Below are 19,038 nucleotides of genomic sequence, written 5' to 3'. Positions count from 1 at the left end.
CACGACTCAGTCGACCAAACCTAAGGAGGACCGTACGGTTTATCAAAGAACTTACTAACAAATTTTACCTTGTGTTTGGTGATTTCGGCAAATCTGCCCGCCTCAAAAGTGGACCCTCGTCAAGATGGCGTCTCAGACCGCACGGCTATCGTCCAAGGATCGGATCGTGCAGCGCTGTAGAGGTGTCGCGTCTCGTTCAGTCGGGCCCGTAGTATCACACCGTCCGATCCCGGTCCGATAGCATGTGTCAACCTTCGATGGTCCCTATTCGGGCGCCAACTGTGAAAACAATAAAATAAAAAATAATATGAGGCCGGGAAACCCAAAGGAAACACACCGAACACTGGTTACAAAGGAACATACAAAGTACTTTATTTTAAGGTCAAGCAATGACAAAGTCAATGACAGGTCAGATAGCTATCGGCCCTCAGTACAACACAATGAACTTCAACAGGGTTCGATGTATTCAGTGAGAGACTGTACATTGGGACATTCAGGCTTTTATACATTTCTCCAGCCTGTTGTCCAACCCCTTCGCGGGTTAACCATTCCATTAATGTATCACTGGTCTAGGGTCTCTGCCAGGTCAATTCTAATTTATTCATTAGTATGTGCATAGATCAGTTCCATTGATACAGGTAATCCATTTACATGCAGGTCAACAGAAGGACAAGGTCTCAGTTCACGACCCTAACAAGTGGCTTGCAGGCAAGTTATATATTAGCTGTACGGAGGTCATGTCGATCAGATTCTGTTTGGTATAGCATCGTCCACCCTTTTGACGTACAGGGTGACTTTGACACAGCAAGAGAACCTAAAATGGCGGTTTGATTCAAGATGGCGGCTTACATCAATTTCTAAGGTCAAGACCTTGCCGTAGAGAGTTATCCGCGTACAGTTTTGAGCAACTTGGCGTAGGCCAATATACATACAATCGTTACAATAGGAGGCACAATTTAATATCCAGTTTGACACTGTGCCAGTAAGAAAGACATGTGTAGGAGCTGTATGGAGTTACATCATCTGCCTGGAAACGAAGAAGAGTTGATGTTGCAGATGGGGTTCTGCCTTTTGTGCGGGGCTATGTTGGAGACTCCAAGTAATAACCATCTAGTCATGGTACGAGAGTTAGATCCGGACCTATTTAATTTCTTTAAGGAATGTTGGTACAATATTCATTTAGGGCATTTGACACCTATGGAACCATTGATTCAAGGGCAGCTTGGTAGACTTTGATCTGGTGATTTGATTTGCTTCAAAGATGTCTTGCAGCACACCAATGACTGAAGAGGACATAAAGGAGCTCATCACAAGCTTGGGGTTATTTCTGGCAGGAACATCAACAAACCCATTTAGTATTAACAACACAATACCACCTTTGACCTGGTATTTTTTGGCCATATCATACGTTCTCCAAAATCATAATATGTCAGTGCTTTGTAAACGGGTGATAATTCCATTATATGCCAGTTTTGCTGTGTTGCCATACTTATAAGAAGCCCCAAGGAGCCTGAACGAAAATATGGCAGTGAGTTGCAATAACTTGCATGGCTTTCTCGTCTGCCCTATGGGTCTGTGTGTAGGGGGTTACAAAGGGTGATGGGCCCCACCACCTGCTACATTATGTGGGTTCAGGGTCAGTACAGGGAGGATTCCTAATACTCCACAACACAGCGAGCCTGGGACAGAGGACCACAGCATTGGATTACCTCTCATTAATAATCCTGTATAGGGTTTCCTTCCAGGGGTCAGGCTTTACTGCTGCATCCCATGTAGATGCAGATCCGCTGGAGTTGACACTGCATAACAGCAAGGCAAGAGTTAACAACTGTTCAATATGACTGTTTCTGCTGAACCACAGGCAGTGACTTGAATGTAGAAAAGTTGCTGGTCAGGGGGCTTCGCCTTCGCGATCTCTGCAAATAAGTTCCACAGGGCATGAGTGCATCTGAGTGTCTGTAGATGGTGGATGGGACAATTAAATGCTTGTCCACGCACCGCCTGGAGGGAGCAATATGAAACACATTTCAACTTGGGCCAAGTAGCCTATCCCAAACGAGTAGGGATTATGAAACACTTCTGAAAAGCACAGAGAGTGGTCCAACCCAGGGGGAAGGGAATAGGCCGACAAAAGCCTGAATAGATAAACAGCGGCTTTGCATATTTGGAGTAGCAGCATGGTAAGAGATGGGGAGGTGGAGTTGTATGAGCTAAACACTCAAGAGGAGGTAGAAGTGCATATTGAGGAAAGGGTGCATGATGAGTTGGAGGATGGAGGTGCAAATAGACTTGCTGGTGCTGCAGCAGGGGAGAGTACTGAAGAGGTTGAAATAGAACAACAAGAGGGGTGGGGGGAATTTAAGATGTTGAAGGAGGAGTCTAAGATGTAGGAGAGGAGTGTACAGAAGAGGTGGAAGAAGAGAAAACAGAAGAAGGCGAGAAATCAGAATACGTCAGTGGAGCTGAAGAGCAGTAATGAAGAGAAAGTGAAAGCAAGAGATTCGAACACCTGGAGGAGGATGGAAAGGCATTGGCTAGGAAGACATGTTAGGTAGATGAGAGGAAAGGATCTGGCAGTTAAGACAAGTTTATTATTATTATTATTATTATTATTATTATTATTATTATTATTATTATTATTATTATTATTAAGGTATGTATTGAGCACATACCTAGCTCCAAGAAGCAATGCAGTGCTTTACAATCATACAGGCAAGAACATGGTTAGGGAAGTAGAGAAACAAGGGAGTGGGGCTCTAACAACAGGGGACAACAGCAATTCATCAGCAATGAATCTACAAGTAATCATTGGAGGAAACCATGGAGATAAGATCCCTTAGTCTCAGTTAGGGTGGGGAATTGAGGGTGTGTGGACCTAGGTGTTGGGGAGGAGCCATTCCTTGACAGGTGTGTCTTGAGCTCCTTCCTGAACAGTAGAAGTGAGTATATGGTCAGATGTTCCCTGGAGGCAGAGTAAGACTACACTGGTATACCCAGTTCTATGGAAAAAGTGAATGGAGGAACAAGCTTGTGGTGGAATGGTGAGGAGGTCAGCCAATAGATGGTCCACGTTTCCGGAATGAGACATAGGGACATGCCCCCAAGCATGAGTAAGCATCACTTCAGTGAGGAGGAATCTGAGTTGGGATTGGGAAAAAAAGGATCAGAATCCTGAAACAAGACATGCTTTATGACCTGATCATGTACCTAGAAACCCTCCTGCCCTGCCTCTCCTCTGGAAGATGCCAGGGACCATTTTTCAAGCCAAGCTTGAAACTTCACCAGCAGTCATTTCTTTACCCAACCATAGGCAACAAGGAGAAGCCCAGCCAGGAGATGGACTTTATAAGATCAGGAAAGGTTGTACTTAAGAGACTGTTAGTCTCCCCTAGAGACAGATAGTCTGTCTCTAGGGGAGAGACCTAGAGACAGACTATCTGTTTAGATGACTTTTTCTTGTGTCCCCAAAGAAGAATATACCACCAATTGACTTAGATTTTGCTTTGCAACCCCATCACATTTGGGTGGATGGAACAAGGTGATCCTACTCCCAGGATGGAAGCCTAATGAGGGCCTTGTACAGCCTGGCAACCCCTTAATGCTGAGACTTAGAATTCCAGAGAGACATCTTGGGAGCGACTTTTTTTGTTGCATTAACATTAACTTCACTAGAGACTTTTCTGAGCCATACAGAACAAGTTTGCTAAGAAGACATTACACATGTTAGTTTATTATATCCTTTGTCTAAGATATAAGAGAAAATCTTTTTCCAAATGAAGTCCCCATTTTGTATGAAACCCCAAATAAAATTCCTAAATACTTTACTCATGTTTGTCTGGTTGTGTTCACCCGAAGTCTTCAGGAACATTGTCAACAATTTCCATGCTATGAAACAACTCTCTTGGATCCTGCATCAATGATCATATGGAGTAAAGGGTTACGGCATTCATTTTGTATAAACATGCATGTGTCTATCTCCTGACCTTTGAGCTTTTGCTTCAGTAGCCATTCAGAACATAATCTTGGATTTGAATGTGTTACACTTTATGAAAAACATCAGATAGAAATGTTTTTAATCTTTGAAATCAATGTTTTCTTGTGTATTCTGAGCAATGGCACAACTGTAAATATAAATAAAGAGATGACACATTTTCTTTCCAGAGACAAACATCAATTTCTTGCTGCGGCAAGCCCTCACCATTGTTGCAACCTTGCCTTTTACCTACATGTTGGAGGAGTGGCGTTGGAAAGTTTTCAGTGGTGAAATTCCTAAAGATCAATGGATGAAAAAGTGGTGGGAGATGAAGTAAGTATGTCAACTGGAGCATTGCATTGTCTGATGAATTAGAGTTGTGTGTGCAACAGCTGCTTCTCTTTATTCCTGGCACTGATGATAGGCGAGCATTTAAAACATGCCGTACACACACCATGACTGGGCCATACTTCACAACTGCAGATAGATACTGCACAAAAACTGTAGTTTCAGTTTTCCCATCTCAGGTTACAGCTCGCCAAAGTCCATCAAGCCTTTTGCACAGTGTAATATCTTGTTTCTAAAGGAGCCACCTCTCATATAGTAAATCATGTTGGATCCTATTGTGAAAAATGACCTAAAGACATGATGAAAAATACTTTCCACATACTCTTCTATAGTTACAGACGTTCCCAAAAAAGAAACAATAGTTAAAGAGATTGTTCACTAGAAGAGAGAGCTTAGTTAGAACACCAAACCATGGTAAAGACTGACTTACATTTCTAATACAGTGCTAGGCAATCTGACAAATATAATCCTCAAAAAAGTAGACACCATGCAAAAAAAAAAAACACAAATGTATTAACTCCCCAACAGATGGGAGAAAGATTCAGATAGCCCTGCAAGCTGAACTGGTTGAAAACTTCTCAACTCTGACCATGACAGGCTACAATATTTATAAAATAAGACACACATAGACATAATCCACATTAGTTACATTTTGGGGCAGGTCAATAGAAAGGGATTAGTGCAACATTATAAGGACTCTAAAATATTCCATAGATTGGTCATTTTTGATTAGACACACACATTTCCTAAAACACAAACCCACAACACCCCTTTAATGTCATAATCCTACTCCTGAATCACATCACTATGCTGACCAGGAGAAAACTCTTTGCTCTAAAAGGCTGGCCCAGTTCAACATACAAATAGATACTCAGCAACAAATTAATTGGACCCTGTGTTTTGCTTGAAGATAATGTGAGCTTCAACATAACAGTGCCAAGGTCAAAAACATTAGTCCCACTCATCTGATAGGTCCATTCCTCTTTCGCCCCTTGCACCTACTCTGCCCTCTCCTCCCACTGCACGCCTGGTGCCATCTCTGCTTAGAAAAAACTTGCAAGACACTGTTGCTGAAAAGTAATTCCTGCTATTTTATTCTCAGTTGCTATTATATTCACTGCCAGAGCTACTGAAACCTATTGTGTGGAACTAGAGCTTGTGTTTGTCTAAAGCCCTCTGTCAGGCCCTCATCCCATGAGAAACATTTCCCTAGGCAACAATTAAAGCTACTCTGTGTGTCTCGACCTTGGTGAGCTGATCTCCACTGTTTCATCCTGTCAGCAGAAACCCAATTTTATTGTGAGCTGTGGTCCTAAAAATATAATAATTGCTTCTCTGGGCCTTCTAAAAAGATGGCCACACTGTGGTTCATTAACACACTTAACACTAATCCTTATTACACTTCTATTTCACTTCTACCAGTACCTCTGGATAAAGGCCCTAATTATGCTCCACCTATACTTATAAAAACAAACAATAAACAAAACCCTATGTGCATATGTGCCAAAAAACCCTGCACACATATGCTCTAAAAACTGAAATCAAAACCCAATTATTGCCACACGTTTGATTTGCTTTCACACCCCTATTTTTCAGTACCTATTTTTGCATGTATATTTATACTACATTTACCTCTCTTCATCAGATAGACTTTTTTTCTTCAAATTTGTATTTTAATAAAGGTTTAAACCACATCACATTTATGTGTCATGCAATCTGGAGGAGCCAGGTGTCAATGGAGCCCAAAGGTACAAAACATTGTAACAACGTATGATAACTCACCCTCCACACCTTCCACCCACTTACCCCCTTACTGCGGTACTTCTAGGTCTTATACACATATCACATTTTGGTCCCTTCGATCCCTTGACTCCTTCAATATTAAGGTCTTCAAGTCCATCTTTAAGCCCATCCTTACACATTAAAACCTAAATATCCATGCTCCACATCTTAGCATGGCCTCCTAACTGAGCACTCCCATGTCACCCAGCAGTGCGGTCCCTGGTATAAATATATCATTAAGCGGCTCTTCCCCACCTTTCACCTCGAGATGAGTCAAGAGCCTGTAGTTGGGGATTGCAGAGCCTGAGTCATGTATTTCTCAATAAACGGGGCCCACTCCATCTCGAAGGGACCCGCCAGGCCATGAAGGACCGTGGTTATCCTCTCCATTATATACAAATCCCGAGCAACATTAGTCCATTCGCTTTTCCCCGGGAGGGTCTTGCTCGTCCATTTGGTCGCTATGCATGCCCTAGCCGCAAGCAACAATGTTGCAGCCATCCTGCGGATCCCTGTGTATACACCCCCTCCTCCTCAAACCTAAACAACGCCATAAGGGGAGATTTCAACTGGTACATTCCATCTATGTCCTTTATCCACCCAAGGACCTCACCCCAATAGACTGCACTCTCGGGCAGTCCCACCACGTATGCCAGTAGTTGCCATTCCTCCCGCAGCTCCTCCAGCAATCAGGGCTTGTATTTGGGAACATCCTAGGGAGTATTACTGGGTTGAAGTGCCATCTGTGGAGTAGCTTAATAGAGTGGAGTTTATATTGGCATGAAACTGATGTCTGGGCTACTCCCCTGCACATTCTTTCCCATAGGTCGGGTTAAATTCCTGGCCCCAAGTCCCGGCCCCAACGGTCCATTCATTTTACAATGGATCCCTCACCACAACCAACCAGCGCCCAATACATGGCTGAGATCAACCCCCACATTTTTGTTCTCTTATCTAGCAAAAATTCAAAGGGTGTGATTTCCCTCTGTATCTTTTCCCTCATGTGTACCCCTGTGAGGGCCCCTTTCAGTGGTAGATAGGTGAATACGGAGAGCTGGCCTATTCCCAGTGCCTCCTAAAGATCCGTTATTGCAATCAAATTTTCCCCTTTCCAAAATTGTCCTACCCTATCAAGTCCAGTTCCATACCATTTCTGAAATCTTTCCGGTTTCGGTATCATGTCCCGGAGCCCCAGGACCCATAAGTGTCCCAATGGGGAGGGCCATGTGGTGACCCCCCTCATATCTGCCCCATGTTGCCAGATGTCCCACAGGGTACCAAGAAATGGGTGATCATGAATCCTTGCCGTGATTCTATTATTAGAGACCCATAGCCACTCTCCAACCGTGGCCGGATGCAACGATAAATTATCCAGCACAAACCACTGCAGATCACGCTGAGATCTAAGATGAGGTATGAGGATTCTGAGCTGAGCCATCTTGTAATATAACTTCATATCTGGGAGTCCCACCCCTGCCCCCCTTTTCCTTGGGTAAGACCAGAGTAGCTCTAGGGATCCGTGCCTTCTTCCCTTGCCAAAGGAAGCGCACAGTAACCCATCGGATCTCTCTAATGAACCCCTCAGGAATGCGAATGGGAAGCATCTGAAACACATAAAGAACCCTGGGGAGAACCACCATTTTGAGTGCGTCGAGACAGTCCAACCAAGAGATAGTCAGCTTACTCCACTTCAAGAAATCTTCCTTAACTTTGTTTATTAAGGGGGGGGCAAGTTATCCTCGAAAAATTCCCTGCAGGTTCTAGTTACGTTTATGCACCGATTTATGCTTGTTGATTTTTAATCCCGCCGCCCGGCCGTACTGCTCAATCACTGAGAGTGCCACAGGTATGGATTGCAGAGGGTTCTTAAGGTACAGGAGCATATCATCAGCATATAATGCCGTTTTATATTCCACCGCTCGGACCGGGAATCCCTCCACCCCCTGGTCATCCCTAATCCTTTGGGCCAAAGGTCCTATCGAGAGTGCAAACAATATCGGGGACAGAGGGCAGCCCTGCCTCATTCCTCTCCCCAATTCAAACCAGCGGGAATGCCCTCCATTCACCATAACACAAGCCCTGGGGGATTGATAGAGGGCCAATATCCCCCAGAGAAGGTTCCCCATATCACATATTTGACGAGGACAACTTCAAGAAAGCTCCACTCCACCCTGTCGAAGGCCTTCTCTGTGTCGAGTGATAGGAGGGTCGGCCCCCGTCATGTCAAGGGATGCATGAATCATGTGAAGGGTCTTTCGCATCGTATCCACCCCCGGTCTACCCTAAGAAACCCACCTTGTCCGGGTGGATTAGTGCTGGCATATATCCCTCAAGTCTAGACAGCATATTTCAAGTGTATATTTTCGTATCAATGTTCAGAAGAGAAATCGGGCGATAGGAAGAACAACTCCGGGGAACCCTCCCATCATTGTGTATTACTGCAATGAGTGCCCTCCCAAACGACTCGTGTTCAGTATAACACTGAACAGTTCCATCATGAATGGTAAGAGGACTGGGAGGAAGCTCTTATAGAACCCAGCTGTGTAGCCATCCTCCCCTGGAGCATTACCCAGTGGTAATCTTCCCACTGCTTTCCTGACTTCATCCTCCGTTATAGGCGCGTTTAGGTCCTCAGAGTCTCTGAAGGAGAGTTTAGTTAGATGAGTCTCTGCAAGGTTCCGATCCGGGTCCACTGCATCCTGGCCCACCTCTGAGGTGACAAAGGCATCTGCGATCCTGTAGTCCAGTAAGACATTGTCTCCATCTACCCCGTTCAGTCCCTTGATCCACCTTTCTGCCCGTTGCCCCCTAAGCCTAGCTGCCAAAATGGCATCTGCTTTGTCCCCCTTCTTGTAAACTTTTGCTTCAGATATTGGAGGTTACGGACTATCTCCCCCTCTTCCAGTAAGCGCAGCTCCTCACATTTGCCCCTTGCAGCCGCTATGTTTTGCACCCGTCTAGCTGGGTCCTCGTGTGCCACTTTGTCCAACCTTTGAATTTCTTCCCGTGGCCTACCTTCAATTATACCCGGTTCTCTCTTCCTCCTCACCCTTTCTCTAATTAGAATCCCTTTCCCCGTGGCCTTATCCACCTCCCATACAATATACCTTGCAACTTCCCAGTATGGTTCGTTTTGAAGTATTCCCTTATCTCCTCCATCAGCTCGGAATGAAATATGGGGTCCTAACAGAGTGATTTGTTACACCTCCACTTCGTCCCCTTGGGTATCAGTCCCTGCCAATAGAGTTCAAATGTGACCCTATTGTGGTCTGACCATGTGATTGGGGTGATCTCTGAGCCTTTTGCCTCTTCCCACAATTCCCTTGATATGTATATATAGTCTATTTGGGTATATGTTCCATGCGGTGGAGAGTAAAAAGTGTATCCCCTCTCGCGGCGGTGGAAGTGCCTCCATATGTCTCTCAACCCATACCCCACCAGTGCTTCCTGGAATTCACATTGTCCCGGTATGGACAAGTCCTGATCTGTGTCCTGTAATGTCTGCCTATCTAGTTCCTTATCGGCCCATATATTAAAATCTCCTCCGGTAATACGGTGGCCTGTACTCTCGACCAGCATCTTTGCTAGCGTGTTCTTCAGAAATCTGAGCTGGCCTTGCTTTGGGGCATAGACCGTTGCAAATGAAAACCGCACTCCCCTTATGATCCCCGACACTACCAAGGTCGGGCCCTCCACGTCCGACCAGACTCTACTGACTTCCTTTCTTAGCGTTTTGTTCACCGTGATCCCTACTCCCACCTTCCTAAGTGGGCCCTATCCCCAAGCTTGGCTACCTATCAGGGCACTCAGTATTCTCCACTCCTCCCCCCTGATGAGCCTAGTCTCCTGTAAAAACAGTTCGTCCAGTCCCGACATCTGGAACTCCCTTGCTACCAGCAACCTTTTTGTGGGTGAGTTAAGTCCTTTGACATTGAGGGTGCCAACTTTCAGCATGTCCCCAGAAGGGATCACTTGGGTTATAGCCATAGGGGTATCACTATTAGGAGTCTCCTCATTCGCCACCCACCAGGGGAGCAGACTACAAGACCAGCCATGCTGTGAAGTTCTGTACCGAAAAGTAGGACCTGTACCAGTAATTCCACCCTCCCCGTCTCCTTCTCCCTTCCCCTTTCCCCCTCCCCCTCCCTTAGGTGTCCGGTCCCTCTCGGGAGTGTGAGCCAGGTCAGAACCGAACCACCAAGACACCCGGTCTTCCGAGCCCAATCTCACCAAACCGCTTAACATGTCTCTCCCCCTAGTGACCCCCCCCCCGAATTTCCAACACCACAAGTCTCACCCCGTTAGAGGACCCCCTCAGCATGACATTTAACAGAAAACAGCTCTGAATACACTCAACTAAATCTGAATCATAGAGCCCCCCAGTGGCTCCCTTCTAGTGTTAACAGCTACACCACATTGCACTCACTGGGCGTTGAACAGCATGGGGCTAGAGCTCAGCTCCCGGCGGGGTGCCCAGCTTCCTGTGTTTCCTGGAGCCTGGAATGCGCCTCCTTCTCGGGCCTTTCAGCTCCCAGCGGCCGCCCTCATTGTTTTCTTTCGAGGTGTGCAGTGTCTCCTATGAGCCTGTGAGCTCTCTAGTGGTCTTGTGTATGTCTTCAGACGTGGAGAGTCAGTACTTGCAGCCCTCGAGTTCAAATGAAAGGGCAAATGGGAACCCCAACCTGTATCAGACGCCTTTCTTGTTCAGCCACTTGGTGAGGGGCGAGCAGAGACGTATCCTTGCAAGGGTGAGTGAGGAGAGATCTTGAAAAACTGTGATCCTAGCGGACCCTTACAGCACTGGCCCCTTTGATCTCGCCCTTTCAAGGATCTTCAGCCTGACGCCGTATTTTTGGAATCGGGCCAGGAGCAATCTCAGAGCCCCTGTTGTTACTCCCGCCCAATGAATCCTTTCGATCTTAGCTTCATCCACCTGGTCATTGTCAAAGATGAGTTTCATGATCTCATACAGGGATCTCCTCAGGTCTGCGTCAGACTCTCCCTCTCTCTCCGGGATCCCAAAAATGCGTAGGTTATTACACCACTCTCGATTTTCCTGGTTGTCCATTTTTAGTAGTATCTCCTCCACCCTTCTCTCAACCTCTGTTAGGCGAACGTCCATCTGGGTCTCCAAAGTGTCGAGGGGTTACTGGTTCTGTTCCACCTCCCTAAGGCATTCTTCCATCTTATGAAACTGTTGATTAATCTTGTCAACTCTACCACCAATGTCCGCTCTCATATTCCTTATCTCCTCCATAAGAGCTGCCACATCTTTTTTTGTCACTGCTGATTCCTTATTGCCCTGCGACATGGTGCCAGTTTTCCCCGGGCCTTCTAGTTCACTCCTCGATATGTATCTGAACACCTCCAGTTTGGCTCAAGGGTCCATAGGCCGCTCTCCTCTCCCCCTACCCCTCGAGAGTCGCTGGGCTCTCATGGACGAACCACTCACCACTGCTACGCCCCTGTGGGGTGAGGCACTCCAGACTTCATCTGATAACGGCAGTAATCTCCAGGGGGTAGCTCAATGAGAGCACAAGGGTGAAACAACCAGAAAGTCCAGCTTTGGCTTATCGGTGGAACAGTGCTGTCATTCGAGCCCAGTCTTTGCCTCTGGGCCACTCATCCCTGCTGGACCACCTCCACCATCTTAGTTCCTGTCCTCTGTCCACCTCTATGCAGGTCACTGGGTCCGGGTCGCAGGTGTGGGAGGCGGGCACACTTCCCAGATAAGGGGGCCGACTCCTCTCACAGCTTCAGCTGTTCGCCTGACCTCTGGGTGTCACAGCGATGTCTGGGTTGTCCCTAATAGTGCCAGACCAGTTGACGGTAACGCTATTAGACCGGGCAGTATCCCAGCGGTACTACTGCCGGGATACCACCCAACTCATGATGAGACCCTATATGTTATCATGCCACCCCTACACCCCCACAACCCCCGAACCGCCACATCCCTAAGCTTTCTTTTCTTCTTTTTCCTGGCAAGGTTCCCTGGAAGGGCAGGACACAAACATCTGTCAGTTTCGCAAAGCCATGGCTCTTTGGCTTTGCTGTAAATGTGGGAACTAAAGCTCAGTGAAAATGATAGGCTTCTGGTTCCAGCACTGAGCGGGATCTGTACTACTTTGATTTAAGGAATGGAGCGGGTCCTTTCTTCTTCCCACAACTGTAAAGAGATCAGAGTTGGCAATACGAAGTGCTGTACTCCCATCTTGTGGTGCATAGTGGTAGAATATAACTTTCATATTCCATGCATTGATAGAGCAGGAGGATACTTCATGTAGAAAGGCCTTTCTGCATTATTGGCTTTCAACACTACACTACACTTTATCAGTGAAATACCAATGTTTTCATCTGCTGGATGGCCAGTGAATTATCCATCTCTAATAGGCAAGTGCATGTTCTAGAGTTAGTCTAGATAAACAAAAAAACACACCACCCTTTGCGTGCTTAATACAAGTATGGCACAAACAAATGCAGTCCACAGGTGACATATTGACTCAAGGGCCGGAAATAATAGAGGGACCCTGACCACCAAAGGACACAACCTGGAATCTCTGAGAAAGAGAGACAATGCAGGGTCCAGGTTGATATGAATTACCAATCCAACAAACATGTGCATCTTGAGAAAATGTTGTGCACACCAAGTAGGGTAATGAAGGTCTCATCAGATTAAGAATCACACTCAACCAAGCCCGGGCCATAGCCCTGGGGAGTATATGGTAAAAGGTTAGGAAGAAAAATGGCAGCATGTGCCAGAGCATAAGGAACAACACTAAATTAGGCACTGATAAGTAATACAATTTGCACAGATAACATATGAGGGTAGGAGTGTCTGCGTACATAAAGAGGGCACTCACAACAAGCTGTGACCAACTGGAAGCTCTGCTGGGTGTCTGTGAGGACGAGACGATGGTGGCCAATGCTGGACACCGATGCCAGAGGCTATAGCATCAAGACCACAACAGTGATACTGAAGAAGCCCAGGACAACTTAAGTGCATTTGCTCAGATATCTGAATCTGAATCCTACCTTAAAAAAGGAAAACCTGTTACTGGATTTAATATTTTCCTGAAGCGGTTCTGTTGTCATTTACTCTAGAAACATAGCCACATGTAACATGTTTGCCATTTGCTGACTGCACTACCACTGTTCATTGCCTCTATTATCTATTTGTTTTTATTTATTGTTATTTATCTGTGTCTCCTCTGCTCCGCACTCTCCACTCGCCCCCTTCCATGAACTTTTCCCCTTTACCTTTCCCATGCACTTGTGCGTTCTCAATGTCACTGGGCCTAATAAGATCGTTGTTGTGTTCTCCCCTGTTCCCCTCCCTTGCCTTGCCGCGCTCTGACACACTTGTGAATGAGCGCGATACAAATAAAATATCATATCATATCATATTATACTGTAAAATGTGTTTCAGGATCTCCTTCATTCAACAATGTTGTTTACTTCCAACAGGAAATCTCAGTTTATCACTCAAAACCTAAAAGACCCTTATTTAGCTGCAAGAAGGAGTGATTTACAATACATCTAAAAGGAAAAATATAGCACACTGAAGCACCTGCTTTTTGTTTGTATATACCAGATTGTATTTGCATTTAAGAAGTATTACAGTGAGAAGGATTCATGCACAAAAACAAAGCCAGTAATTTTGGCTTTTGCGCAGCCAGCAACTTTGGCTGTGTATGCCGTCTGACAGGTCCAAGTCCGAGGGACCGGTTTGCCGTCAGATGTCACGGTAGCTGAGACCTCACATACCCCTGCCCCAAACACACCTGCCCCTCTCCCACAGGCTATGATCCCCTTCAAAGTTGATTTAAGAGACTAGAGACAGAACATTTTCCCTTTGGCTGGGTCCTCTCAGGCTCTTCTTCAGCTTGCCCAATATTCTCCCACACACTATCATTGAGGAGGAGTTGGTAGGGGAGAATGCACAGCACCACAGTTCACTGTCAGCGGACATTGATGGTATGAGCAAAGAGATGAGCGGTGCTGCCAGAGTGCAGTAGGTGCTGGATCTTGTTGTATGTGCTGTATGTGCTTGTTGTATGTGCTCACCTCCTCACTCCTGCTGCCTATGGTGCCAGGAGTGGGAGGCAAGAAAAGAAGGGGAGCTCTTCTCTGCAAGCAATACAGCTTTGAAATGGGAAAGGCTTGCTGACCTCTTCTCTTTCTGTTGCATCAAGGAAAGAGAAGACAGGCTCCAAAACTGCCTATTGCATTGCTTCACTAAAACTGATTAGCAGTGTGCTGTTGGGAAACATGAATGCTTAATTCTTTAGATGGGAAACAGCATAACAAGGTGTGGACTGTTGCATGCTTGACAAAGCTTGGATCTCTATATAGGGCTTTGCCTTCTTCTGAGTTGTGTTTTTAACTCCACTGAAAAGGAGACAATGGCCCTCATTCCGAGGTTGGTGGTAGTCATGGCGCTATTTGCACCATGACTGCCACCAATAACGGTACCGTGTCCGGTTTGGTGCAATGGGGACTTACCGGTCTAGTCAGACCTTGGCGGGGCCAGTAAGCCCCCATTCACAAAACCATTCCCCATTCCCATTGAGTCCCGATAGGGCTCAATGGGAATGGGGAGGGCGCAAATAACGGGCCGGCGTATGCCAAACCCGTTATTTGCGCCCAGGTCCCTTAACGGGTCCCGTCCTTAACGCCTGGTCAGACTAGGTGTTAAGGAAGGGACCCGCTAATGGACCTCGTAGTAGAGCGGTAAGGGATTACCAGCACCGGTCTCCTTACCGGTGCCCGGTATCCCTTACCGCCCTACTCGGAATGAGGGCCAATGAATGTCAATAATGTATCATCTAATATCATACAATATAATAAAAAGGGCAGATGTACGTTTGTCCCATGCAGTCATGCGCAGTCGATACTTGCCTATTTGCCTGTTGTGACCCCTAGTGGGAGCTGTTGCCTTAGGATATATAGTGGTCCTATTGTGTTAATGAAAACCTAACAAATATTTGTTTTCTATTAACGAATTATAATCATTTACAATCAAATATACCACACAATATATTAACACTCTAACAAAATCTCCTCAGCTCCCCACCTATAATAGCCAACTTAAACTAGCACCTGAACTAGCATTCTACATAGGGTAACACACATAACCTGTAAAGAGAATAAAAACACCTCTAGAGTCATTAGTCATAAACTTATAGATAGTAATCATTGCAAACTTTCTTGAATAGTCTCTTAAAAAGGACGATACTTCCTTTGTGGAAGTTAGCCATCCGGCTTCCTCAATCAAATTCTTCACATTTAGTTTTTCCATTTTCAAAACACGGTATGTCTCCCAACACCTATGACTTTCGTGACCCAGAGCAGAATGTTTCAATCCATCCCCTTTTCTGGAAGTATTATGGTTGGCTTGCTTGCACAGTGTGAGACAGGCATGTTATCAAGAGATGACACAGACAACAGATTTCCAGTTCAACAGTAGGATCTGTATTAAGTATCAGGATGGTGTAATTTCCAACTTGCGCTATAACTATGGTCAGGATTTCCCTACCAAAAAAATAAGGGAAGTCTGCATCTGTAAATCCAAAGCAAAAGTCTCTCTGTGTCAAAACCTATGCTTGCCCTCACATCTAGAAATAAACAGGATGTGGGGTTCTTCTTAATCAACAAAATGGTGTTTAGACTTGGCTTAAAGTTCTTCTTTGGCTCCCTATCCCAAGACTAACACAGTTCCAATAGTTGCTAGCTTTGTGAATGTTTTGCCAGTTCTTGAGGTACCCTTGCCAAGTTCAATATATCCCAGTCCACACAAAAATAAGGTCTTGAGGTACTTTTCCCCCAGACAACATTTCTCGTTTCTTCGATTCTCAGGGTTCCCTTCCCCATGATTTTAATGTAGCACTTACACTAATTTCAGAAGTTCAATACAAGAAACCAACAGGTGTACTTGACCCACCTTCAGGCTTGCTTTAGTGTTCAATTTACAGTTCTCTGTGGTTTATTCACAGGGTCTTATGCTTTTCATAATTTAGGGCTCACTGGTCTAGGCGTAGTTGTCAGACCACACAGTCCACCCATAACAGGGAGGACAACCAGGAACCCTGTGCTTCTCCTTGATGTGATTTGCGGATGTCTGTGATGTTCACAGTGTGGAACTCCCTGGTCTAGGCGTAGTTGTCAGACCACAAGGTTTACCAATTACAGGTCTCGAAGCCATACGTTTCCCTTGGTCTTGTTTGACTCCTTCACAGGCTCTTTTGCCTTATGTTTCTAACTTCTCACATTTGTGTTTTCTTTGGTTAGTGTAACACTTTTATTGCATCCTTCTTTTGTTTTAACATAGACTTATAGTTCTTTCTCACATTGGTTATTTTCAAACTCAGGTTTTTGTTCATTTTCCATCTGTTTTCAGTTCACTCGTAGTGCTTCTTACATACAGTCTGACATTCACTATGACTGTTTAACTTCAAATGTTCATTCAGGATTCTGTATGACTTGGTTTCCTTCAAATAACGCTTTTCATTCAGTTTGGTATTCAATATAACATGGTTTTGTTGAAATTGTAATTTCCATTCAGTTCAGTATTCAATATAGTTCCCATTTACTTAGATTCATGGACCGTTACTTGCCTGCAGTCTTCTTGGAGCGATTTGGTCTTCCTTTGTCACCTGACACATACCGGCTCTTCGTTTCTCCACCACGGCGGTTCTCGCTGTTCCTGCACACCTTCCCTGTAGCCGGGAAGCAGACCGCCTCTGCTCTGCTTACTCGCCAAGCACTTCTCCGCACACGCCAGCGTTCCTGCGGCGGCTTCATTGCTCCCGCTCAACTTATCTGTAGCTGGGAAGTAGACTGACTCTGCCTCGATTATTCGCCGGGCACTTCTCTGCACATGCCGGCATCCTGAAAGGACGTGGACCAAATCCCTCCTGCTTCACATCAGTTTGGCAGCTCCTGCTACCCACCTTTGGTTTCGAGGACTCCTGATCCTGCAACCACCACGCAACTCGATTGCTCTGGGTCCAGCAGGTCCTCCGGGATCATTGCCAGCATAGCAGCTCTACTCTCTCTGCTGGTGTGGGTCTCCTCCCTTTATACACCTGAGCCCTATTTAGGGCTCTCAGGTGTGAGCCATTGGCTTGTCATGCCTGACCATAATGAACCCAACAATGGTTCATGCCTGACCTTCAGTATTGAATGCTTTCATTCCCTTCTTCTTTGTCCCAGTACTAGAGATGTGTTTGCAATAGGAAGTGTGCATTACTCCTAGTTGCATCTTCCTCTTCTCAGTACTAGGTGGGTACTAACAGGAAAAAAAGGGCACAAATGGAAGTAGCCCATAAAGGCTGAGGGAAGGGAGGGTAAGTCAGTATTAGCAAAGGGGGATACCACGTCTCACTGTCAAGCTCTCTCTTGCCAATCCCCAATGACCCTCCACCCAGGTTATCCTCCCTCTCTTGTACACCCCCAGGGTTGGAATCCTACAGTGATGGCCCTTCCCTGGATATCTGGGCAGAGGTTCCAAGGGGAACAAATGTGAGGTAGCCCTCAGTTTTCCCACAACAGTGACAGGCTTAACCCTTTGGGGAATCACCTGTCACCAGAGGAGGTTTGTACCACAGTATAATATTGAGTAAGAGAAGGTGCCTGACATGTTACCACACATCATCCATTTAGGTCTATGGATCATCCCATTATAATGAGATAAATATTTGCACACATAAAGTAGTATGCAAATAGCAATGTATGAAAAAGATAATGCTATAAATAAATAGGAATGCAATCCTATAGTAAAAATGCATGGGGCCATACAGCCTCATTTAATAATAGAAATATGTTAGACTTGCACAAAAGTCACATTTAACTGTTCCAGAAACCAGTCCAGGATCAGTCTCCTAAAGTATATGCATGCATCCTTCTGTATTGCAACAGACTGATACTCCAAAAGCGATTTGCACAGACAGTTTGAAATTAAGGTAATTTGCATGTGCATATCCTCCTTGAAATGACAAGGGTCTCTCAAGCCTAGTATGTATGGAAGAGAATTGCATTCTTAGAATGGCAAAAGACAAGTATCATTAATTTCCTTTAGATCTCTCTTACAGTTCAGCAGGTCTGTTTGTTACCTCCACACCCATCAATTTGGATTCCAAGATCCAAGAGGCTCGGAAACTGCTATTCAGTACACCCGTGAGGAACTGCTTGCATCTCTTGAGTCCAACTCTCCTGCTGTTCTCATTCTACTTGATCTCTTCTCTGCATTTGATACGGTGAACCACTCCATCCTCATAACTGACTCCATGATACCCAAGGCACTGGACTGGCTGACCTCCTTCCTCAGTGACCGTCAATCCCAGGTCATTCTGGACTCCTTCTCCTCCCCTACCTCTATCTCCACCTGTGTCATCCCCTATGGCTATAGCCTTTCTCCCTGGCTCTTTGACAAATATCTTGCTCCACTTGCACACCTCATTTCCAACTTCTCCCCAAACATCCGGTGTTATGCAGATGACACACAACTCTTCTTCAAACTTCCCCCTGATCATTCTTTTACTTCCTCAATCATTGTAAGACCATGGCTATAGCCCGAGACACTTCTAAGGCAAAATATTTCATTAGTAATATCATCAATATCTTCCACATATTTACTCAGATATCATTCATAGTATGTCCTCATAGTTGGACCAGAAGTGAGGACATGCCTAGCTGACTCAATAGATTGTGTGTCATTGCAAATTCCACAGGTCTGCTTTTCCATAGAAAGACTAAGCCAAGCTCCCCTGACCTCCAAGACCTCATTCTAATTAGTCAAAGCTTCATAAATATCCTCTGTGTTACCGGAGAAGGTAGGAGCCTAAGATATGCTTGGGGCTCTTGTAGGAGAAATACATCCTAGATAAAGTGCCTAGTGACCTCATGCCAGATACTTTTTCATGACTTGCCACCCAATC

General features: G+C 45.5%; 1 protein-coding gene across 1 annotated transcript in view; it reads left to right on the top strand.

Annotated features, from left to right (window-relative positions):
• The window catches only part of ACE2 (angiotensin converting enzyme 2), a 475,687-nt gene that overhangs the window by 297,522 nt on the left and 159,127 nt on the right, over window positions 1-19,038 (top strand). The window contains exon 10 of the mRNA XM_069635599.1: window positions 4,162-4,306. Coding sequence (XP_069491700.1) covers window positions 4,162-4,306 — 145 coding nt within the window. The remainder of the gene's footprint in view (window positions 1-4,161; window positions 4,307-19,038) is intronic.

This window comes from Ambystoma mexicanum, chromosome 7p, assembly GCF_040938575.1.
Source record: "Ambystoma mexicanum isolate Mex_15411 chromosome 7p, UKY_AmexF1_1, whole genome shotgun sequence".
NCBI lineage: Eukaryota > Metazoa > Chordata > Amphibia > Caudata > Ambystomatidae > Ambystoma > Ambystoma mexicanum.
Note: the sequence above shows the minus strand (reverse complement) of the source record. Positions and strands in the feature narration are given on the sequence as shown.